The sequence below is a fragment of the Podarcis liolepis genome (genome assembly GCF_965112155.1).
Source record: "Podarcis liolepis genome assembly, chromosome: 4".
NCBI lineage: Eukaryota > Metazoa > Chordata > Lepidosauria > Squamata > Lacertidae > Podarcis > Podarcis liolepis.
The window spans coordinates 61,452,403-61,478,059 of NC_139558.1; the positions used below are offsets into that span (position 1 = coordinate 61,452,403).

Consider the following 25,657-nt stretch of genomic DNA (forward strand, 5'->3'; position numbering starts at 1 on the left):
TTTCTTTGTTCTATTCTTTTTGTTAACATCTTAATAATTTTTTTAATAAATCAAATAGCATAAAAATGTTTTGTTATAAATAAATAAACTTACCTGAGGCCTTAGGATGCTAATCTGTCTAGTAAGATGCTGCAATCTGCAGTTCAGTGGCTCACCACATGGGGCAGCAGCACACAGTCCACCCCTAAGGTTTCCAGTTTGACCCCAGGCAGCTCCTGCCACCAAACCTGAAAAACAAAAATACCTCAGAACCTCTTGGGCCTAACTACACATGATGCTTTTTAGGAATGCAGATAGCTGTATGGAGACTCTCTGGGTGGGGGTTGTAGGAGGCAGGGGTGGGGTTTAAACCCTTTCCCCCTCTGCTTCAGTTCCAATGCAAATCTTCACCCCCTCCATAAAGCTGCTATTTACATCAAGATGGAAGTTCTTGTTGTATTAAGGTTAGTCTCCTGCAGGTGCACCATCCAGTCCCAGTGAGAAAGGGAAACTTGAATACAAGTGTACATTACTGGTGGCTAAACGTGTGAACAACTTTCATTGAAAACACTGCACACAAAGGAATATTAGGCAATGTGGAATGTCTGTCTGTGATATTTGAAGGTTCATTCACTCAAAAGTTACTACCTCAATTGTTAAAGTGCTTGAATGAACGGCACAAGTGTTTTCAGCATTATATGAATCAAAGAGAAAATTGCCATGTAGGATAGGCACGGGGAAGATTTATTGTCTCAATTATTTTGAATAACTAATTAGACTGCAGACAGCTGCCTCCATGAGACAAAATGGTGTTGTCATGCTCCAAATACCCGAGTATCTGTTCCACCATTAGGGCTGGTTCACAAGTATTAACACCAGCTGTTTCTTTCCCATCCACTTTACTCCTACTGACCATCCTGGGTATAGATTTGTGTGCAGAAATATCAGCATATACCAAACTATATATGGATAGAACCAGAAGACTCTTGATTCCCCATAGTAACATGTGGGTCCAACTATGGTACAGTCATCTTCTCAAAGATGGTCAAGAGTGCTGCATGGGCAAAGAAATTAACTGGCATGCACATGTGAGAGTACTGCTATAGCCCCAATTCAGAAAAGGAAAGAACTATGAAGTTCATGCATACAAAATATTTCACAGAGGCATGATTCAAAGCATTGCAAATCCTGTGTTTATCTAAGAGGATTTAGTGAGCAGTGGTATGTAAATAGTCTTGCATGTTTTTTTTGAAACAGCATGGACAGAATGTTGGATTGCAACTAAGAAATGTTGAAGAATTGTGCTTACTAATGTCTCTTCACCATTGCAAGGTTCAAAAATAAAGGAAAACTCATACACATTTGATATATGTTATCGTGGGTATAGTTTGCTTGAAGTTAAACACAGGCTGGTGACTTCTTTTTAAAAAAGTAGTTTGCATTTGAAGATTCCCACCCTCCCAGAATCTGTTGTGTTATAATCTGGACATATTTAGAGCAATTTGCAAATTCACTCAACATTTGAGTGCATGTTAAAACTTCTGGAAAACCTTTCATATGAAGCCACTTTTAATTTAACTGATAGGGTACATGTGATCTGCATTTTGAATATATATATTTAAAAACTATTTCATAGCAAACAGGATGAAAAAGGAAACAACCCCCATCTACTGAAAATAAAAGCTTTTTTTTTTTACTGACCTTGTCAAGTGCAGCACAACAAAAATTACTCTTCTGGTGAAGGGCATGTTCAGTTATTTACAGCCAAAAACATCTAGCAATTGTCTAAAACCAAGTGAAAAATGTAGGATAACTATATTTTGTCAAGTCTTTCCAATCCTTTCATTTTCTGCTAAAATTTAAATGTAACTAATATGTCATTGAAATTCTGAGTCTATTCACATTTTTAGATCTTCCACCACCGCCAGACCCACCCCCTGGTCAGGGTTTAAGGCAGCAGATAGGCCCTGGCCAACGTGGAGGTTCGACAGAGAGAAAAGGAAGCTCTCTAGAACGACAGCATACATCCAGCATAGATGAAACAAAGAGCTCTTTGGATCGTCAAGCTAGAACGTCACTAGAGTGGCAGCGGCAAACCCAGGAATGGATAAGCTCCACAGAACTTCAAAGCCAGCAAAAACAAGCATTTGGATCAGGTGTGTAGTTGCACCTCTCAAAGCAGCTTAGGCAGTTTCCTAAATATATTCCATTATAAGATCCCCTACAGGCGGTGAAGGTCAAGGCTTACATTGGAACAGTCAAAGGATTGTTATTAACATTTGACCTTCAATGTTTGCTCCTGCAATGGTGAAGCTTTTGAATACACCTAAACTACTAAAATTCTGAACGCATGCCTTTGGGAGTTAATAATGCTGCTATATGCAGCGGGGGGGGAATGTACTTGACATCTTATGCAAGGAATATATACATATGGAACACACACTGGCTGTGAATATTTTTCTTTAACCCACTGGAATGGATTTTTGCATGCATATAGTGCACCAAACATCCTTACCTCCCACCTGTATTAACAGCATTCTCATCAGTACTCACATTTATGTCTGTAACCTTGCAAAAAGCTCGGAATCAAGCCATTTTGGACTCACAGGTGTGTGGTTTTTTTTGAGGGGGGGGTTAAAACATGGAACTTCTCATTGATAAACTCGGTGGGTGAAATCAAATGTTGCCATTTTGCTTGCAGAACAGCTTTTCATCCAGCAGACACCACTGCTAACATAATCAATGTAGGAATACTGGGTGAAATCCAATGCTGCTGCTGTGCTCATAAAAAAAGCTTTTTATGCAGCAAACATCTCCACTAATATAAGAAGCGGTGAGACGATTTTTGCAGATTTCTACCTGCGCCCTACAACTTTCATTCTGTTCTTTCCTGAACCATAATGTTTTGGATGGTTCTCCATTCTTTGGGTTGTATTTTCTGCAGCAGAGGAAATCAGCAAAGATCACCACACCTTCTTCAACAGTAAATATTGAATGAACATGAAAGGTCCATTAATTTGAATAGATCTACCCTGAGTAAAACTCAGCTGATTGTCACCCGTTATTCCTTTCCCCCCTCACACCAGCACTCAGAATCATTAAATGTCTTAACAGCTATTAGGTATTCATCAACAAACCATTCAAGTATTCTTTGTCAGCTTGGCTGTTGCATCCAGTTGTTCAAATGAAAAGAAACCATACAAAATCATGGATAGCCATCTCTGATTCCAGAGCCAGAGATCTGAGCTTGCAGAGGGGGAACCAACGTCTCCCTCTCTGGTTCTATGAACCCTGCCAAAGCCGTGGCTCAACCAATGTTGGAGCTCAGGCGCAGGTAGGGCCAAAAAAAGGAAAGTATGCCAGGATCCTAAACCCCCACATTTCTCTGCCGCACCCCAAAGCCAAGAAGAAAATACTTTTTATTATTTGGAAACAATGTGAGGGACATAAGCTTTTAAAGTTAAAAAGACAAGATACAGTGGTGCCTCGCAAGACGAAATTAATTCGTTCCGCAAGTCTCTTCGTCTTGCGGTTTTTTCGTCTTGCGATGCACGGTTTCCCATAGGAATGCATTGAAAATCAATTAATGCGTTCCTAGGGAAACCGCCTTCAGACCAGGTCCGGGGACAGTCAGTCCCCGGACCTCTTCTGAAGGCTGGGGGGGGGGGACAAGGGCTTTTCTTCCCACCCCCAGCATTTTAAAAAACCCCGGGACAGCGGAGGACTTCTCCGCTGTCCGGGCGATCTTAAAATGCTGGCGGGCGGCATTTTAAAATCGCCCCGGACAGCGGAGGACTTCTCTGCTGTCCGGGGCGATTTAAAAGCCCCTGGGAAGGCAGGCAGGGGGGACAAAGACTTCTGCCCCCCGCCAGCCTTCAGAAGAGGTCCTGGACCTCTTCTGAAGGCGGGCGGGGGCGAAAGTCTTTGCTCCCCCCCGCCTGCCTTCAAAAGGTGTCCCCGCGGCGGCGGGAGGTGTCCCCTGCCCCCCGCCCGGCTTCGGAGCACCGGGAGAAGCGATCTCCCCGCAGCCCCTTGCTTCAAAAGAGGTCCGAGGGCAGCGGGAAGCGAAGCGCTTCTTCCCCGCTGCCCCCGGACGTCTTTTGCAGCAAGGGGCTGCGGGGAGATCGCGATATCCCCGTAGCCCCTTGCTGCAAAAGACGTCCGGGGGCAGCGGGGAAGAAGCGCTTCGCTTCCCGCTGCCCCCGGACCTCTTTTGAAGCAAGGGGCGGTGGGGAGAAGCGATCTCCCCGCAGCCCCTTGCTTCAAAAGAGAAGACCCGCTGTCCCCGGGGCAAGCTTCGTTTTGCGAAGCAAGCCCATAGGGAAATTCGTCTTGCGAGGCAACTCGAAAACGAAAAAACCTTTCGTTTTGCGAGTTTTTCGTCTCGCGAGGCGTTCGTCTTGCGGGGTACCACTGTAATTTAAACCTAGAACTGGATAGAGGACTGCAGAGCATTCCTACATTCTCATCTTCCTCCCCATCCCTTGGGGATTGCAACCTTTGACAGAACATGTGTGCGTGTGTGTGTACACACACGTACACGTACGGACGGTTGGAACAGATGATCAGTTTGATATCCTATCACTTTCTTCACATACTGTTAATGGTATGGGTTCCCTTCATCTTCCACCTTGTTTCCGTTTCTGCATAAAATAACTAGCATAAATTGTGCCAAATGAATTTTTTAGAATGTTACACTGACGGATCAACTCAAGGCACAACCTGTCAAGAATTCTGCCAAAACAAGTTTGAATTCAGCAGCCGAATACGTTCCCAAATTACAGCAGCTGCATTTATTTTAGAACAAGAAACTTGCCCTTTTTTATTGACCATCTCCTTCAGAGGCTTTCATTCCATTAAAATGGAAAAATGTGGAACAGCAACTCTGCAAACTTCTTGAGTATCACATAATGAACACAACTTTAACTTACTTGTGGCAGTCATCTTTGATTCCAAATATGATGATGTTGGCAACTGCTATGACTGTTCTCCTTAGTTCATGCAGTGTTGGTTTTGTACTTTGAAATACTACCTAGGGCAAGATGACATATTGGCCAAATATGATCTCATTACCACCATCTTGGATTCCAATATGGTAACTTCACGCACTACTTCCTAGACTGGGAACATGAGTTTTCCGATGTAACAGAAATATATTTGCCCCTTGTGGGTAGTGAGCTTTCTATATCACCAAAATCTAAAGATTTCACTGGTAAATTTGTACTGATATTTTAGGTTAGCTCCAATGCTTTGCTCACTTGAGAAGCACTGACTAAAACAATTACCTTGCTAAACTGTGTTGATTTAAAAGCCTCTGACCATATGGGTATGTCAATTTTCCTCTAAGCGGACATAGCTAATAACATTTGGGTGTGGGTAACTGAGTCAAAAACTTCAAATTACACCACTCAAAGTGGTAAAAATATAATGATAAGCTAATCATTGAGAGTCTGGTGCCCTGTGCTGTCCATTCTTCACACATTCTGCATCAAAGGAAGGCTGCCTGATTCTGCCTCCTTGTGTGATTGGTCCTTCTATAGCTTAGTGGTCCTTTGCACTATGAGGTCCCAGGTTCATTATCAAGCACCTTCACAAATTTGTACTTCAGAGCTATAAGGCATTTCTGTCTGATGCCTTGGAAAGCTGCTTGGCTAGACAGACTGAAAGTCTAAGCAGAAGCAGCTTCCCCTGTTCCTCAACTCTCAAGCACCTCTTAAGAGAGTAGGCCAGTCCTGGTGGGGGGTCAACACCTGATGTATGATCTAGCTAAAGTTAAGCACTTGCAAAATTAATCAATAGAAAGTTACGTCTCCTGTTGAAATCAGTACCTGCAAAACTGCTTAAACTGGGCTGAAACTTTCTCCCAGTTTGTAACAGATCCTGTAGACTCTGCTCACATATCGTGAATGGGGACCTGGGTCTCAAGGACAGCAATCTGTTCTCAAGGACAGGAATTGTTTGTCAAGCAAGATTTTCCCTATACAGAATATAAACCAATGAAGTAATTTCCCATGTGCTTGATATCTTTGGAAATAACACCAGGAAGCTAATTAAATTAGCTGATTCTATAGTTCTTTATCTTAATTGATTGAAATAATGTTACCATAATTTAAGTGAGGGGGAAAGAGCAGCATTTCAGCAAGCTTAAAGGAAACTATAATTTTGGCCTTATTATTCTGCAAATCGTTTATGTATCATTTAATTAAGCAATCTATGATTCATCATGCTTTTTCCATAATGAATCTTGGTTTTTTATAATTAGGACATGCCAATTCATAAACTTAGATGAAGATATGATAATATGTGGTTTCCAATATGCATGCAAAAATGGTTTCCTTCAAAATCTAACTTAGTTTCCAAATTCACTGTAAACAAGTTGATACTTTTCTCTATATGTCAATAATAGAGAGATCCTTATATACCAAAATACAAAAGGTAATTGTGTATATTTCATTTACATTATTTGTCAGGCATGTCTTCCACTGCTAGCTGATGGATCAATCCTAAGTGGGTTGGTGTGGGGGGAGATGAGAATGGTGTGATAGATCTACGGTCACATCCCAAGCCCTGCCCATTTTTACACTGGCCATAGTACAAAGTGTTGCCATCCACCCTACCACAGCATGGCACCTCCAGGTTTGTAGTAAAGGTTCAGACTCCACCACCTTGCAAACTTCCCATTTCAGAGTTCTCTGTTTGCTACCACTGACAAATAACTGCCAGCTTCCTCTATGCTAGTGGAGAGACATCTATGCACTGTCCTAACCCCCTTCAGTCATTAACATTTGGGGAAGGGCTAAGATTGAGCTCTCAATCTTTTAGCCATGTGAACTACTTATTCCAGTGATATGTAGTTGAAACCAGTATTTGCACAGAAGAAACCTTTGTACATAAGTATCTATGCATACAGAGGCTCTTCAAAATCAATGCATAGCTGGCTTCTGCGTTGTTGCTGATGACATGGCCTCCACAAATCGCTTCACTCGTGTCAACCACCCCTTTTGCTCTTATTTGTGTTCCACTTTGTAGCTTTCCAGTGAAAATACTGTATAACCATTTTAATGTATACTTTATTTCTCCTATTTCGAGGGAGAGGAGTACTAAGTTTTCCATTTCATAAATTTCTAGTTATCAGTGTGCACATCCACCAAATTTTAGTTGCTCAAGTCCCCATTTTCAAAGTGAGACATACCTATTCCCAATGTTCAGACATTTCTAATACAGCATTTTAGATGGTATGTAAGATTTCGGGTTTTTAGGTGGTGTAAAATTATTCAACAAGTTTTAATCTCCCATGAGTAAGCCAGTCCCATGTATCTTTTATATATGTATATAATATATACCATTTGTATTTTCAGAAGAGGCACTGGTGCCATATAGCAAGCCTAGTTTCCCATCCCCAGGTGGACATAGCTCTTCAGGTACAGCATCTTCTAAAGGATCAACTGGACCCAGGAAAGGCGAGGTCATGCGGGGAGGTCACCAACGTAACACCAGTGATCTCATTGACGTAGGATATGTTGGATCAAGCAGTCAAGGACAGTTTTCTGGCGAATTATGTAAGCCTCTTTTGAGATGCAATACAAAATGTCAATATATATATATAAATAATTTTAAGGCTTCTACAATTTAGGCACATTTTGAATCTTGGGAAGATCCTGTGGGCACCAATTAAAAATAACTTCCATGAGAGAGCCATACAGAAAATGGCTGCTATGGGAGGCATGGCATAACACAAAATTACTGCCACACCCAAAAATACAGAAAAAAGAATCAGGGTCGCAAAAACATGCAGACATGCACCACACCACCCCCACATCTCTGTGGGGAAGAGACACCTACATCAACCACTGCTGCACTCACAGAGGGATGTCTTCTCCATTCAGAATGGATAGAAGAGTGAGTTGCCAATCCTGTCATCCGATGAAATGTTGGCATACGGTAGACCCTCGGGTTACATTACTCTCAAGTAACGTAAACTTTGGGTTACGAAAGCGGCAAACCCAGAAGTATTTTTCTGGGTTTTGTCGCTTGCACGTGTGCAGAATTGCTCTATCGCACCGTGCGAAGAAGTGGTGCCTCTGGATACAGATTTTTTGGGATATGCATGGACCCCTGGAACGAATTAAATTTGTATCCAGAGGGTCCACTGTATTTAGGGGAGAGTGTTCAGTGCAGGAGATTTTAAGTGATTTTAAACTGTTTTTAATATTGTGTTTTAACATTGTAACCAGCCCTGGGACCTTAGTGTGAAGGGTAGGTAATAAAATAAACATTCTTGTTATTACAGTGGTGCCCCGCAAGACGAATGCCTTGCAAGACGAAAAACTCGCTAGACGAAAGGGTTTTCCGTTTTTGCGTTGCTTCGCTAGACAAATTTCCCTATGGGCTTGCTTTGCAAGACGAAAACGTCTTGCGCTTTTTTTAAAAAGCCGCTTGAAGAGGCGCAGTTGCGACGGACCGTGCTTCGCAAGACGAAAAACATCGCAAGACGAAAAGACTCGCGGAACGAATTCTTTTCGTCTTGCGAGGCACCACTGTACATCACATTTGATAAAAGTACAGTTCACCATGAATCACCATAAGGAAACCAGTGCTAGGAGACCGGGGGGGGGGGGCAGACAGATTAGCTTTACTGTGTTGTAACTGTGGCTTGCACATTCAGGGAGGGAAAGCATGTGTCTACTCCTGGGAGTGGTGTTCAAAATACACATACAACATTTAAAAGCTGGAAAGCATGCAGTGTGAAAGAGAAAAGGAATAAAATATTTTGTGAATAAAAGAGCAGCCAAACAAGGACTCCCACCCACCCCACATATGTATGGGAGGTTACACAGACTACATTGTGAAGGCTCCAGTGACAAATAAAAAATAAAAAATCCCTCCACACAGAAAGTTGGCATTTGAGGGCTCAAGCTAGGTTAGAACTCTTCTATATGCAGGGATTTTTTCACGTAACAAAACACTGACTAATATGACACTCCATCTGCAACCTGGAGTTTAGCAATTCAGACTCAGATTCCCCATTTGAATGACAACTAACTGAACAATTCGTAGGGTTCCTTCAAAAGCATTGTCATTGAGCACTTGCAGTTTTTACATTTCCTCAACAAAAAGCAGAAGAGGTAAAATTCTGCATACATACATTTGCTTTCTAAAAGACAGCTATGCTATGTTGTGTCAGGAGGGTAATAGGTATCGCTGTTCTATGAAGAACTTCACATTTTGGTGCTGTATTCACTGAGAAAATAATTGGAAAACGTACAATTACAGTTTACATTCCAAAAATGAATACTGTAAAAAAATAACAGTCCCTACAATAGCATTCACTTTAACGAAAGTTATCATTTGAACCAATCAGAAGGTTAATGATTTTTATGGTCTGCTTGTAAAATATATGTCTGAATGATATATGCATAGAAGTTAAAAGTAAAGTATCTTAAAACATAATAATGTTCTTGCTTTTTGTTTAACAGAGTAGTTGGAACAGAAACATCTCAAGCTGCTCTCAAGGGCCATCAAGGTCTGAACTCATGGAAGTGATGACACTAAAACAGTGCAATGAACATTTTCTTTATTTATGTACTTACTTATTAAAAGAACTGTAAATGCAATGTAAAGACACACAGCCACACATATCCCACAGATACTCTACCTGTGTTCTTCTCTATACTACACCTTCCACCTTAATCTATTTCTTATCAAGCATATATAAAGGAGAGAAAAAAATCACCCTGCAGGATGAAACAGTTCCCTTGTATATAATTTCTTTTTATTGCATTGCTATGCAAGCTCACCTTCTTTTTAGCTATGTTCATATTATTGTCTGTTCTTATTGGTCTGTTGTATTATATGTGAATTAATAGGCTGTGGTGCCATATAATAACTTTTAATTGTGTAACTTTTTATGTTTAAAGTTTGCACTGCAATTTTTTTTTGTTGGTGATAAGCACAAAACTCTTACTCCTCGTGACATGAAGAAGAAGAAGAAAATAAAAGTCTGAATGTGAAAGGAGTCTATGTACTGTAAGCTATGTTGGATAATGCTGGATGTAATGAATTATGTTAGGTGGTTTTCCATTGGGTGTAGAATTAGGAAGATGACTGGCAAACTGATGTTAGCAAAGGCTTATTGGGGCATCAGGGATGGAATCCTATATGAAATAATAAGCAACGTGTTGCTTTTACCATTAAAAAAGGGGTCAAATGATGGAAGTGTGAGTTTCAAGACCAGACGAGAACACAAAAGCCTCCTCTCTTCTTAGTATCAGTTTTCCTTTGTTCAACACAGTTGATCTTGCTAACAAAGGAAGGAAGTTAAGGTGTTTCACTAAAGCTATTCTTTAATACTATAGTTTTAAAAATTACTATGCTTGAGTCACTCTCCCCTCCAGGAAACATGAACCATATGAGCTAGGAATACCTAGCAAGTGTTAAAGGTGCAATTTATGATTGAGAAATCCAAGCTGCTTCCAAAAAAGCTAGACTATCTTAGTTCATCTTTCCAATACATGTACAGTACAATGGAAGGTGTAGAGCTGCATCACTTGAAATCCATGGCATAATTGTTTTTATGCATTCTAAACATATTTTTGTGTTGTATTATCTAAAATTGTCACAAACTGCAACCCAATTCATTTGTACCTTAAATCTTGGGTTAAAATGTTTGAAAACAATGGTAAATTTATGATCGGTTTTGAATTTAATATGTCTTTTGCCAATTCAGTACATTATTGGAAACTGGATAGAAACAAAGAAAAGAAAACATCTTTGACCTATTTTTGATGAGTAAATTTCAAGCCTCTTCTTATGAAAACATGATGCATGTTTATACACTTTTTCAATAAACCAAACTCTCTGTAAGTGGACATTAACAAAAGCATCCTGTCTCATCATTAGTTCTCATGTTTTTCTCCAACTCCTCTACAGTATTTTTATTTCTCTGTTAGAAATACTGTAAATGTATATCAAATGCATTAAATATTTTGTTTGAAGTTTACATCACAGAGCTTATGTCATTCAGTCACATCATTATTACACACTTGCATTTAAACACGTTTTACTTACTATCAGTCCATGTTGTTTTAATACTTTGCCTTGGCTCTCACACTGTTGTAAGTGACAGACACTTTTAGAAAAAAATCTGCTAGCTATATGCTGCTTTTTATTACATTGCATAGAGATTGCTGTTAAGATAAAACATTGTCATTACCAATTCTAAATCAGCACTGCAAATATAAAATTATCTCATTTACGTAACGTCAGGGCACTGGCAAACCAAAAAACCCCCCCATCAAATCAAGGATAAATATTTTGTGTGTGTATGTGACCAAGGAATTTATGTAATGTTCCTGCTTATTGAAATGCTGGATATAGTTAAAGCCATTATTTTATAAATGTACAGAAATATTCAACAAATGTATAAAAACTGACATTTCTTTTCTCTTTCCTAAATTCAGTATGTTAATGTGTTGACACTATGTTCCAGCAATAGTATTCTGGGTACAAACATTGTTTTCTGTACACAGATCCATGTAATGAAGACACAGTAAGCTGCTACTAAGGGGAGAAACTCCACAACTCTAGCAACCTATCTCAGCACCTGACACAGTGGTATCTGCAATGGAGCATAGTCTCCATGCCCCAACCCTGAAATCAGATAGGTGCTATGCTAGAGAACTGAATAAAGCACTAATCCGTTGTTAGGCAGGAATAACACCGAGGGGCATTTGATTCAGTCTGCATGCCTCTTTCCCCCCTTATTACTTAATCTGATGACCGCTGCTGTGAGTTTCCTTCAGAAGCCTTGGACAGCACTAGTTGTACTGGGAAGTAATGGGAAAAGCCATTCCTGGGCTGAGTCTAGAGGCTCCCTTACCCCAACTCCCATCTCACCTGAGATAAGTTATTTCCTCTCCAGTCAGAATAGTACGTGCCTCAATTTTTGCTTCTGTGGATTGCAATTTTATAAAGGATTCATATAACCTTTTTTAAAAAATCTACCAGGTGACTTAGATTTCTAGGCACATCTTAAGACTTGTGCTGAAACTACAGAACAGCAATTAATTTTCAAAAATAAGAGCATCCAAATGCAAATTGGTTCCTGAGATGACAAGAGGTGAGACAGTGATACATGATAATATCTGGCATGTGTAGTAGACTGAGTGGAGAGAAAAGAAACTAGAAGTGATTACTTGAAGCCATACTAACTGAATAAAGGGTTTGGATTTAAAACTGTTTTCCACCAATGTAGCGAAGGTGGATTGCATGTATGCTGGTGCTACTGACCCTAGTAGGTAGCATGCCACTACTACAGAACATAACCATGCAGCCTGGCCTAACCACACGTGATGAGAGCAGCCACGGTGGTAGTTGCACCCATACTGCTGTTTCAGGTACGATGAGAAGTTGATCTCATAACTGATCTCATAACAATATGTATATGGTGGAGTCCTCAGAGTCCTGTTCTACCTTTGAAATATATCAGTTATCACAAACTTTCTATATGTAGGAAAACTTCAAGAGCACATTGAAACATTTGCATTCTAAAGTTGTACAGGCCCCTGAGGACTGTACTATTTGATCTTCCTTAATGTTTTAATTGTCTCTTAGAAACCTGTGCTGAGCTTTGGTGGAACACCTTACTAGCCGATTTCTTGTCAAATCTAGTCTGAGTAAAAGTAGCCATCCCAGGTTCCTTCATATGTGTCTTCATCACTTCAGTTGGGAAGTTTTGTGTCAGTATTAAACCTGTGGAGTACTAGAATATCACTGTCTATTATAGGCTACTATAAAGAGGAGTTTTTATGTATAACAAAACCCCATTATTTCAACAGTGAAGCTTTCTCTTTTTCTCCATCTCTCTGTCTCTCACCCATTCAGTGAACCTCAAATAATCACAGAACATATTTTTTAAAATGTAATGTAATTTAACATTTTTTTAAAAGAACTTTTTTCCTTTTTATAATTGAAAATATTTCTTGTGCATAATGTGTCTTAAGGAAGGGGTGTAGTGGCAACACTTAGAACTGTTTTCTACATTTTTTTTATAAAATTGTTCATTGACAACAGTTTGTTCAGTCACAAAAAAATAATAATTATGACCTCTTAATGTGTTTCATGTGTTAGTGAAGCAAAGTTTAATGGGCATAAAGTTGGTTAATCGTAATGTTCAGTGTGTATTGTATATTTACTGGGGGGAAATAAAACTTACACATTTCAAACTTATGTTAAAGAAACTTGAATTTAGCACTATCACTACATGATGACTGTATAAACCTGAACTGGGAGCAATCAAGTAATTATAAAACATGCTGTGCTTTTTCTTCCGTGACACTCCACTTCCAGGTAGACTGGCCTTACAAAGTCCTGTTGTGGTTTTCTAAACTCTCCAAAATGCCATTAACCTCACTGATGTTCCACGGTAAGCAAAAAAAATAAATAAGGAAACTGGACCCTGTTACAAAACTCATTAACAAAATCCATAAACATGACAAAAGAGTTTTTGTACCATCTTTGTAAATGCTGACCAAGGTGGTGTGAAAAAAGAAGAAAGATTTGTTTTACTGTGCTTATTTAATCACATTGTGCTCTCTGTTGGGAATGTTTCTAGAGAAGAAATAATCTAAAAGTGAGCTTCTGGAATGATTGCTACAGGGACTATGAGAAAGAAAGGACCAGGAGGCAGAAACCTATGTATATATACTTAAAGTCTACTTTATCAACCATCACAATTGTCTATTACAAAACTGCTTATAGTGAGTGCAATAATGTGGGTATAAGGTTTTTTTAGCCACTTGATAGCTGACTTACCAATGTACACCTGAGCAGACTACCCCTAGAATCCTAGAAGTTGGAAGGGACCATAAGGATCATCTAGCCCAGGAGTCAGCAAACTTTTTCAGCCGGTCCACTGTGCCTCAGACCTTGTGGTGGGCCAGACTATATTTTGAAGAGAGAGAAAAGAACGAATTCCTATGCCCCGCAAATAACCCAGAGATGCATTTTAAATAAAAAGCACACATTCTACTCATGTAAAAACATGCTGATTCCTGGACCGCCTGTGAGCCGGATTTAGAAGGCGATTGGGCCAGATCCGGCCCCCGGGCCTTAGTTTGCCTCCCCATGATCTAGTCCAACTCCCTGTCATTTAAGGATCTTTTTGCCCAATGTGGGGCTCGAACCCACAACCCTGAGATTAAAAATCTCATGCTCTACCAACTAAGAAGCTACATATTGTAGGCACTTGAATGCCTCTCTGTGGCTCATTTCCCAAAGTGGGCTGTAAATGCTTGGTGTGAGGCACCTGTTTGACTTGCCCACCATGTCATTGTCTATAGACCATCATAAGGAAGTTTCAAACTCTATTACGTGCAGGAACTTCTCTGCCCATAAGTGGCTTTTCTATTCCCAACCTGTATCCCCATGCCTTTAACATGTGATTCGGTTGCCTACATTCAAAGTGAAAGGGTTCTCAACGTTCAAGAGTCTGACTTGTATATGATCTGATAGAAAGTTATCTAATGTGTCATACATACACTTTCATTAATTTAAAAAATGTAGGAAATACACTGCAAACAGCAGGTTCTGTGCTTTCATGCCTTGGAACTAGGAAATCTAGTGCGTATTCTTAGTACAGTTTTGACCTTTTATATCAATTGGCTGTCTCCTTTCCTACACAAAGGAATTAGAGTGACAGTCTACCAAATCACCAAATACTGTAGAAGTGGCAAGGAAAAAAATACAAGAAAAGGGAAGCCACATAGACTTTTTTAAAGTTATGAAGCCCAGAGTTTAATGGCAAAAAGTAGAAGAGCTGTAGCTCTGCTGCAGGAGTCATGGGTTATAAGTTTTTAATTCTGACCTCCTTTTTTCACTAGGTCAACCTAGTTTAGCATTCTACAGAAGTGGAAAATAAGTCTGCTTACAGTCCTTTAAGGGACTGTCATACCCTCCACCATTTCACAGATGGAAATAGGGACCATGTATTCAATGTTCTGTCTCCCCAACACACTCATATACAAACTGTTACACATTGTTGAAAGGTCGTCTGCTCCTGCTGTATAGCATTTCTGCTCCCCATGGATTTAAAAGCTGAGTGTGCTTTTGTTCTTGACTACAGATGTACAGATACACCAGGAGGGGGAGACGAGATTGTGCAATATGTTCTGAATAATTCAAATATGGGAAGTGGGTCCTTAGTACTTGTGTACATGTATTTACATTCATGTGCACTAGGGACAAGATGTGTCTGTTTACCCTGCACAGATTTAAGTTCTTGAAGACTGAGGAAGGCGCAGAAACTGAAAGACTGGCAACAACTCTAGCAACTTACACCAACAATTTTTAAAAAGTATCCTAGTTGTCCAGCAGAAAAAACTGGGACAGTGCTTTACCAGGTACCAAAAATAGGGACTGTCTCCGCTGTATGCTGAAGTTTATCTTAGAGCGAAGTCAAACCTTCAGTCACCGACATGGCACAGTCTTGAGACTTCCTCAGGGCCAGCATTATGAATACTACAGCCTTATTTAAGCTAAGTTGGGGTGGAAATGATCAGCCGGGATGGAGATCATTGGGAACCCTACAGGAGGCAGGATCTACTTATAACTAGCATTTTTAAAAGATTGACTATCTCTGTTTTACTGTGACAAGGGACTTGCTTGAATGCATCCCACATGATCATCATGTCCCACCACACCAGCAGTCCCAGTCTTACAGCTAATTTTCAATGTGGTTCAAAGTCTAAAATTACTTATTGGACTCAATGCTGTGACAGAGATCGCACAGCCATCACTGGGTAGGTCAAGGGCATACGCTCAAGTATTTCCCCCCTGTATGCCACAATTCTTCTACTTCTTCTCTGGCTGGCACATCCTCACTATATAATTCAGAAAGGCCTATAATTGTCATAGTTGCTATGCTGAAATTAGATCCTCTGAGCCTTTTCAACAATATTATAACCCTGTTCAAGAATCGAGAGTGAAGACATGGGTTTAAAGTGGGGAAGGAACTTGCACAGTCCCCATTTGTGGAGAAGCTTCTAAGCACATCCAGCTGAACACATTTAGACGTCTCACACACCAAAGCCAGAAGCAGAGCTAGTGTGCATAGGGACGCTGGGGGTGGGGGGTGGGATGTGTGTATGTATATGCACCCACAACATTCACTCAGTAGCGTGAATTGGTTTGATGTGTAGTACTGTTTAGGTTTCTTCCAGTAGCGCCTTAAAGACCAACTAAGTTAGTTCTTGGTATGAGCTTTCGTGTGCATGCACACGAAAGCTCATACCAAGAACTAACTTAGTTGGTCTTTAAGGTGCTACTGGAAGGAATTTTTTTATTTTGACTATGGCAGACCAACACGGCTACCTATCTGTTTAGGTTTCGACAGCTTGTGAAGGACTCTGCTCATGAAAATAAATAGAAAGGTTTCAAAGAAGTCACAAATGGGATACACTACCAACAGCTGTATTTGTCACATTTTACTAATGTTTTCAATGCAATAGCAGACTTGAAACCACTTCTAAAATTCAGCAGCATTTATTTATTCCAATTTAATTTTGAATTCTGAAATTCAACTTTTGAGACCATCCCTCTCTTGTCTTTTAAATATCTGTTAAGCAAACGTGCAAGTACTGCAATACCTGAAGGACAACCTCTCTCCATATGAACTAACCTGCTTGTAAAATGCTGTCCTTGGAGAGGCTTGTGTAACATATCTTGCCTAGGCACCAGGCAAAAAACATTCCTCTTCTCCCACGACTTTGGCTAATTGAACTATCTATGGCCTTTAAAACTGGAGTATGTGGAGTGGGGCATTATTGCTTTGGTTTGTTATTATGGCATGTGTTTTTGTTTTGTTTTTATATTATAAGCCACCCTATGATCCTCGCAGGGAGGTGGTATAGAAATAATAATAATAATAATAATAATAATAATAATAATAATAATAATAATAATAATAATTATTATTATTATTATTATTATTATTATTATTATTATTATTATTTTACTATTATTATATTTTATAAATCCCATTGGTTTAACTGCAATTGCATAATTAGAGCTACTGTAGAAGACTAAAATTAACCTGTTCATACCCATGGTTACTCAAAATACATTCTAGGCAGCAAAGGGACTAAGGCTGAAGTCCTAATCCCATTTACTGGGAAGTATTTACCATTGAATTCAATAGGACTGACTTCTGAACAGACTTTGGGCAGTAATAGTTTAGCTACTGCACTGAATTTTAACTTTACCATCCATCATCAGCCAGGTGAAAAAGAGGCTGCATTAGGGGCAGTGCAGGGGTGTGCCAAGGGAGGACTTGGAAATAGTTTGGCTCCATCCCTCAACATGAGGAAAGATTTGGACCACTTCAGAAGCTGGCCTAAACCTCTCACGCTCCTCTCTCTCCCATATTTTTCCAATGGGAAGGATAATGGGACAGAAGAACACAAGTGTGCTATTCCACCCTCACTTCTACCTTGCCAGTAAGAACCCAGGTGGGCTTAGGGTAAGGTCATTAAACTGCCTACACTTTCACTCTAGCATACACACATACACACCATAGGACTGGAGTCTTAGCCCGCTTACCTGAAAGTAAGGCTCCACTGAGACTTATGACTAAGCTGCCAGTGCAATATTTGCTTTTGGTATCTTGGGCATACATGCCTCATACAAATCAGAGAATCGTATCAAGACAATGCAATCGAATTAGAATCTTTATATTCCTGAATACCATAACTGGCAGTAAGAAGAATGCAAGCTAACAGTCTATGAATGGCTTTACCTCCCAGTTTCTTCTTTATTTTATTCCCTGGCATATGAAATATGAAGAATGTCAGTGGCAATATCTATCAAACGGCAGCAAATGCGAACTACAAGGAATGCATGTGTGTCACACAAAACTAAAATAGCAGGTCACTCAGGAGAAAGCAGCTGCTAAGGGAGGACATGGGAATGTGTAATTCTTTGTCAGATGTAATTTGAAGTTCTGACTATAAATGGAGGAACGCACCATATGTGGCCAAGATGTGCTGACAGGTAACATAGGAAATAAGGGCTGATTCATACAACTATTTTTTTACCTGTTGAATTTAATACAACTTGGCATTCTCTGTGGCTATTTAATATGCTGAACCGATCTTGTAAATGCTTCAACACATGTCCAGATTTGGACTTGCCATGTCCTGGTTCACCTTGGTTTTTTATGTTTTATCTAATTTTCACGTAGTCCACCTTGATTCATTTGAAATGGTGAAAGGAATATAAAATGAATGGGTAAATGAAATCCACATTTAAACCTTCACCAGGACTCTAGTCCAGGGCATAGAAGCCATCTCCTAGAGGCCAAGGTACCTTCGCTGATGCCCCCAATAAAATACTTGATGGGGCCACTGCCCCCAAAGTTGATGGGCATTGCCATTCAAATGGTGTCTGTGCACTTCATCTTGTGATTATGTGATAGAGAAGGAAGCAAGCAGACAGAAGAAAGCAGTCAACAAATGTGCCTGATAGGAGGTGCAGTGGCTGCTCTGTAAACGTATTCGTTGATCTGACCAGGAGCACAGAGCTGAAAGGCAGTGAACCTCTGTGATTGGTTGGTGGAAAGAAATAGCCTCATGTGGGCTAAATAGAAACAACTGCCTGCCAAAAACCATTCAAGGAGGAGAACAAAGGTGACAGAAAGGAAACTTTTTGGGATATATAGAGGGGGGGAGAGGGGAGCGTAAAAGGCATGAAAGTAGAAATCGGGTGGGAGCAACCATTCCAGGAGGAAGGGAGCTAGCATAAGATAGCAGAGTTTATAAGGATAGTAAGAATAATAGAAGGTGTTAGACTGTTTGAGGTAGGAAATGCAAGGCAAAAAGCAAGACAATTCCTTTGTACAGGCAGAAGTGAAAAACATTTCAGAAACTTCTCACTTCCTAAAGAGCTTTTGCCCCACCTTCATCACCAGAATGGAGCCAGGACCGAACCAGTGACCACATAATGCCTGTAGTTTAACAAACCCTGCAAATTTCCCTTTATATCATGCACAGGAAGGCGGGAGAGGAGGGAAGAAGGAAGCACATGAACCAAATGCTTGTTCTTGGTATATTGGGCTTAGGTTGCCAGGGTCAGGCCATAGAGATACTGTTAAAATTCATTACGCATAATCACCTAATTTGGAATATGTACTTTTCCATTTTGTAATGCCTTTTATTTCTATTAAAGATTTTCTTGGTTTACAAAAAGTACATGCCTTGTCTCTTTTTTCAGGTTGTACAGTCTTTCTTACAAATCAGTTACATTTGTTGTGAGACATTAACGTTGAGTATAGGGTTGGGGGAGAAGAGGGGGGAGAGGAGGGGTGGGATGGTAAGGCTTATATTCTTTTGTATAGTGTGGGGGGGGTTTGGGTCAGCGTTAACAGGGTAGGTTCTCTTTCTATTTGTTTATTACATTTCCTTGATAGTGAGAGGTGTTGGGGGTGTGGGGTGTGGCTGGTTGTCTGTGGTTGGCTGCAATGGGGTTTGTTTACATTTGTGAGGTGAGAGAGGGCTTGTTGGGTCAGGCAAGCCAGATTGATTTGTATGCTGTCGATGGATTCTTGTTGGGCTGTGTATGTGATACTGGGGTGAAGACATCCTCTTCTATTTGTCCCCGTGTCAGTTACAGTCTATTGGTTAGCTTTTCTAGTAATCTGTAATGCTCAGATATATATTTTAAGTCTAGCCTAATTTCCCTGAGTAGTTCTTGCCAGTATCAAAATGTAAAATAAGGTTCTGCACATGGCGAAGTACACAATTGTTATCCCAGAAGACTAAACATCTATCTCATCTCTACTCACAATCAACATGCTGCAGTTCAATCAACTTTCGACAACTTTAGTGGCATAGTAAATCTAGCCTGAACAGCAAATTAGCCATCAAAGTCAAAAACTTTACCAAACATCACACGCCTCTCTTTACTTAAGTTCATTCAACATACCTTCTTACTGTGCAAATTTGGTTGTCAACTGTCCCGAGCTTTACGATATGGAGAACCTATCCCATATCCCTTTTCTATTAATACGTAGATAAGAACATTCTAGTTCCTCAAAGGATTATCTTGTCTTTCATTTTCTGAACATCAGTTTTGCATTTATTACTCATATATCATATTGTAAATATGAGCTCACATTTTCATCTAAGATGTAAAAAATTACAACTTTTGCTGTCTGGCTAGGTGAGTTCCAGATATTCATAGCCAGTGGCTTCTGTATAAACATTAACTTACTGTCTGACACATTTGCATTTTGCCAAGTTAGTGGTTATACTCTTCACAGTTAGAAGTTGGAGGTCTCTTCAGTTGCTCATCACTGTCAGAAAGAAAATACAGACCACCACTAATTTAACGGATTTTGCATCTTCTAGAAAGCTGAATTTTTTTCAGATGCTCTCTGCTAGATGCTAAGTTTTGTGCATTGAAAAGATCTACATCACTACTTGATCCCGGTCTCAGTCTATGAAATTCAATCAATGTCATCACAGTGTCTCTCTAAAATAAAGGTATATCTGTTTTTCCAGTGAGCTCTCTGGAATGGTTTCAGTTCAGAACAGCAAAGTATAAAGCAATGTACTAAGTCATAAATCATCATGTAGCCTGGCATTGATTAATTGGTTTTGGACTGCCCTAAACCATCTAGGAGCTTTGTAAGGCACCTGGCTTCACTACAGCTATAGCATTAATGGCAGGCACTCAGGGAATCATTTTCAGACTGCTAGAGAAGTGGATATTTAAGTAAAATGCTTGGTGAGCAAATTTCACCACTGCTGCTTCATGCACATTCCTGAGTGAAACAATGATAAGAATCTTCCTCTCCTACAAATGTAATAGCAGAGGAGGGGCTCTCATATTTAGTAATATCTCACCAGTGGTTATGTTGGTGGTTCCAAATAGGTTGAGAATTGATGCATTTGATGTACTGTGTTACTTTGCCACAAGATAACTGTTTGCATCCTGTGTCCATGGGAGCTAAACCAGCAATAAAACAAATATCATCACTTTGGACCATAACCTGAATGTCTTTGGCACAGTCACACAAAAATATTACCATTTTGGATTCCATCAGCATGGGTTTGGAGTCACATGGTAAATTATGTGTGAAGTTGTGCTCATGTGATTTGGATGATTTTCAGCCAAAAGGCTTTCTCTGGCATAGTAGAAATTGCTTTAACCAACTGAGTCCTTGAAACCAACTACTACATGGAAAGGATTCCACACGGTTTGATCACAGTTACCCAACTTTCAAATAAACAGCAGCATATCCTGACTCCCACCCAAGAATAACAACAGTTGGGCTTTCTTGCAAGTAAGAAGCCAAACTTTATTCTGACTTAGGAATATAAGAGCAAAAATTAGTCCAGTCACCCCGGGATACCAGTGATGAGGTAAGGATCAGTCCAGCTCAGGAGAGAAGCTTCAGGGTTCCCTAAAAGCAGTTCAAGGTAAAGACCAGGAGTCAGGATTCCAGGATCAAGAGCTGCACAGGAGCATGAAGTTCCAACAATTGGCCCTGCCTACCCACCACTCTTTTAAACAGAAGGGGGGAAAGTCCAGCTACTTGTGAGACTGCCTTTCTTGCCAACAGCTCCTGGCCTGAAGTGAAGCACTCCTCATAGGCTGGGTCTGCTCCTGCCTACTGATGTGCCACTGTTGCTCTAGAGAAAATGTCTGTCTTTCCTCTAACCCTGACACCTCATCCTGTGCTGTGGAGATCTTGCCCTCCCCTGGCAAATGATAGGGCTCCTCAGCATTGAATGGCCTCACTGCCTCTCCCTGGAACAAGGAAGAAGGGACCTGTGAGAGTTCCAGATGAAAATTCTCAACAGAAAGGCCCAGTTTTGAGTCAGAAGCTTGACCGGAAGGGCTATGAATCATGGCCTCTTCCTCCCACTCGTCCTCAAGGTAGGAATACAATACCTTTATCAGTCTTTCTCCCTAACCTTCATATTGCCCAGGGCTTAAAAAAACAAACCTTCCATGCTCTCTCCAGCAGGCATAAATGTGGGAGCACATCAAATAAATTGTGTAAATCCTCTTAATCCAGTAATATATCAAGTTTTTCAAACCCAGTTTACGAGACCCACTTTTAATTTTTCTCTATTGTATCTTTCCATCCTATCCATCACTTAAAAAACAACAAATAAGCAAAAGGGAAAAGGTGTGGTACTTCTAATACAATGATGCAGCCCTAGGGTTGGGTGCTACCTAATTGTAGACTATTGAACAAGTTAAATGATCATGAAGACATTGGATTTTATACTTCAACTATCAGTGGCAGTTCTGACGTCATGTTCTTCATTCAGAAATGGCCTGATGAAATTATGTATATAGATACATATACATAACCATATTTACTTTTGGCTTAAATTGAATGGAACTCAAGTTCTGATACAATAACCACATTAAATATTTGGCTGAAATGACATCTGCAGCAGCCTTCGCTTACTCTGAAGTACAAAATTAAAGACAATGGCACTATTCCAGAATAATCAGCCTGTGGACTGCAGCCAAAATATCTGATATTCTCTTCTAGTACACATAAAATCTCTTAATTGATGTCAAGGAAATGCTTTATTTCTTAATTTCATTTTATGTTGTGGCTCTTGTCTGGGATTTCCCTTTTACACACTGGGAAGCACCAGATCCTCAGTTATTCAAGGACATTACCTTTGTTTCATTTTATGGGTTCATCCAGAGGTTCATTTCCCTCCCCATGTTTCTCTTTTTCTATGTGTTGCTGTTTATCTTATCTCATATCCTGAGTCATTACCAAATTGATACTCTCTCACACTACTTCGACAAATTTCTCCCCAGGTTTCATCTCTACCACCTCTCCACACCACCTCAAATACTTTACATTCATCCAATGCCTCTGCAATGTATCTGAGAGCGGGTTGGATCATGTCTTTGTTCTATACGTGGAGAGCAACGTAGAGAGCCTATATACATGGCCCAACCACACTAGGAGGCATGTTTGGGGAGAGTCCATAATTGTGGTCCTCCTCCTCTTGTCCCTACTTTTTGTCACATGATCTCAGCCAATCAGGATCACATAGTGAAATGATTTCATGGGACCACATAGCTAATCAAATTTGGATATAACACGGGGAAATTAAGCCCCCTTTTAGTCCGTATCCTGAATTAAGGAGAAGAAGGATGACGCTGCATTGTGGCAAAGCAACTGTGCCAATATGCCCTGTCGTCTACACCAGTGTTTCCCAACCACTGTTCCGCGGCACACTAGTGTGCCGCGAGATGTTGCCTGGTGTGCCGCGGGAAAAATTAAAAAATTCGAAAGATTTTTTTTTAAAAAAAGTCAAATTTTCGATTGGGGCGCCGTCACTAGATGACCCCTGGGGTTCCCTCCCTCCCTCCCGCTCTGCGGCTCCCTCCTCCTCCTCCTCCTCCGGGGAGGCCCTTCCTGGCTCTCGGCCAAGGCTTGGCGGCTGCCACTCACTCACTCGCTCGCCCACCCACCCGTCCCTCCATCCCTGCACCCGGCCTCTCCCCCTCCGTCCCCGGCGCGGGGGCTGCCGGGATCCGTAGTCCCCTCGCCCTTGGGCTCCGCGCCCGCGCGGGGTGCGCGAACTACGTTTCCCAGCGTGGCCTGGCGGGCCGGGCGTTTTGTTTGAAGCGCTCTTCTCCCGGCCATGGAATGAGCGCAGCGGCGGCGGCCGGGTGGGCAGGGGCTCTTCCGCGCAGACCCCGCGCAGCCTGCCTGCGCCCCCGCGGAGATCGGGCGGAAGGATGGAGCCCGGGGATCCCCGCGGAGGCGGAGGCTGCCCCCCAGGTAGGGCTGCGTCGGGGGGGGGGGTTATTTTTGCAATGCTGCATCCGCGCCGGAGGGGACGCATCGGACCGCGGGGAGACCCCTTGGCGGGCGTGCAAGGCAATGCATGCGTGCAGGCGTTGCATGGAGTGCAGTGCAATGCAATGGCAACGCGGCGCCCTGCATGCATGCATGCAACTTCCACCGGCGCTCCGGACTTGGCAGGTGAGGGGGGTCCCCAGTGGGTGGCAGAGAGAGCCGGGAGGGCGAAGGGGAGCCGGGGGGGGGAGCAGCGCTGCTCCCCGAGCCGAGCCCGGGGGGAAACTTCGGCGTCGTTGCGACGGGTGTGGGAAGCGGAGGCTGGTGGGGGCCCCTCACCTGCAAAACCTGGTCGCCTCTCATATATTTCGTGCATTGCATTCATCGCCCGCTTTCTCCTCCAAGGAGCTCCCGGGGGCGCGCGTGGTTCTCCCCGTGTTATCCTCGCAACAACAGCCCTGCGAGGTGGGTCAGGCGAGTGGCCCAAGGGAGCACCCAGGGATTGTCCTGGCCAGGTGGGGTGATTTGAACCCTGCTCTCTGCCCGGTCTTCGTCCTCATTTAGCCCCCACATGTGCATGACTGTGCATGACTGAGGTTTCCCCCCTCGTCTTGGCTATGGTGTGAGTCTGTGCTGTTAATTCACCTTCGGAGAAGATGAGCCAGCCCTCAAAGAGGTGATTATGTAATTTGCTAGCAATTCATGTCCCTCCCGGCGTGACGCTGCGCACTGACATCACAGAGCTGTAATGGTGGTGTGCCTCGAGATTTTTTTCATGAAACAAGTGTGCCTTTGCCCAAAAAAGGTTGGGAAACACTGGTCTACACTGCTCTGGGAGTCTCATTGTCTGCCAGTGTTGCATGCCAAATCTTTTGTCTCAGGCCAACTTTAGTGGCACAAAGTTCATAACTAGGTGAGGTAAAACAGAGATAGGTATACGCATTTATATTAGTAAGCGAATGATGCCCCACTGAAAGCAGTGTCAACATCACTATTCAACTCAAAATGTAAAATTGAATCATGTATGTGAGAAATGGCCATGATTTCTCAGCAATGTGGATGTGTGACCTCCCCCAATATGCCTTGCAAAGAGTTTCTCACCTCTCACAAAGGAGCACAAAACCTCACACAAAAGGCTGTGTGTGGGTGTTTTGTAGAGAGAAAATGATTGCAACACACATCTCTTCCTAATACAGATTGCAACTGGGAACTGGAGCTTTCCAGAAGGAAGAAACAGTGTAACCTTTTGTCCATTAAAGCAGACTACTGCATGTTTACAAAAATGTATATAGGCCATGAGTTATAGCAGATCAAAGAACAATATTTTCCTTTCTGTTCATTGACATTTTGAAGAGCTATTGCTAGAAAATGACATCTGTCGAAATAATCCCTTAAGATGTTTCTCATCACTAGTGATGCTACCGAGAAAGCCAGCAAGTGTTTCTACAGATGGGGCAAGGGGGATTATGGTGCTTTGGCAACCCATTTATCATTGTGCCTTATGAATTCCTTGCTTCACCTGATTGCTTTTATATGGGGAGAAAGTTTGCACAGAATATAGATATGCTGGGGGAGGTACTGCAGGTATGGAAAGCGAAGGAGAGCTTCAAGCATACTCAAGAGTGAGCAATATGATTTTTTAGTCAAATATTTCACAGCAAAGAGTATCCAAATCCCAGATAAAGATTTCTTGTTTTTGCAACAGATCAGCTAGAAAATGAATGACAGTAAGCAGAAAATTGTACAAAATTAAGAACTGACAAATAAAATTAATTTCAGGTTTGCAATAGAAAAATCAATAGGGTTCTCATCTGGCTAGAAAAACATTGCCCTAGCCTA

At 41.4% G+C, this 25,657-nt stretch overlaps 2 protein-coding genes across 34 annotated transcripts in view; one reads left to right on the top strand and one right to left on the bottom strand.

The window, feature by feature from the left end:
* ROBO2 (roundabout guidance receptor 2) overlaps window positions 1–10,978 on the top strand; it is a 799,183-nt gene extending 788,205 nt beyond the window's left edge. For 20 of the 30 annotated variants that reach the window (XM_083498493.1, XM_083498494.1, XM_083498520.1 and 17 more), the window contains 3 exons: window positions 1,890–2,135; window positions 7,338–7,538; window positions 9,456–10,978. In XM_083498493.1, the coding sequence (XP_083354619.1) occupies window positions 1,890–2,135; window positions 7,338–7,538; window positions 9,456–9,457 (449 nt within the window). In that variant the 3' untranslated portion in view covers window positions 9,458–10,978. The remainder of the gene's footprint in view (window positions 1–1,889; window positions 2,136–7,337; window positions 7,539–9,455) is intronic. The other 10 variants (XM_083498498.1, XM_083498509.1, XM_083498505.1 and 7 more) reach the window with 1 other exon arrangement.
* The window catches only part of LOC310704790 (uncharacterized protein), a 251,058-nt gene that overhangs the window by 5,070 nt on the left and 220,331 nt on the right, over window positions 1–25,657 (bottom strand). For 2 of the 4 annotated variants that reach the window (XR_014524988.1, XR_014524989.1), the window contains exons 3-8: window positions 9,125–9,219; window positions 5,808–5,956; window positions 4,911–5,011; window positions 2,533–2,709; window positions 1,681–1,764; window positions 94–227 (exon numbers count right to left, since the gene is read on the bottom strand). The gene's annotated coding sequence lies outside the window, so the exon portion shown is untranslated. Of the gene's footprint in view, window positions 1–93; window positions 228–1,680; window positions 1,765–2,532; window positions 2,710–4,910; window positions 5,012–5,807; window positions 5,957–9,124; window positions 9,220–11,046; window positions 13,849–25,657 lie in introns of those variants that run through there. The other 2 variants (XR_014524990.1, XR_014524991.1) reach the window with 2 other exon arrangements.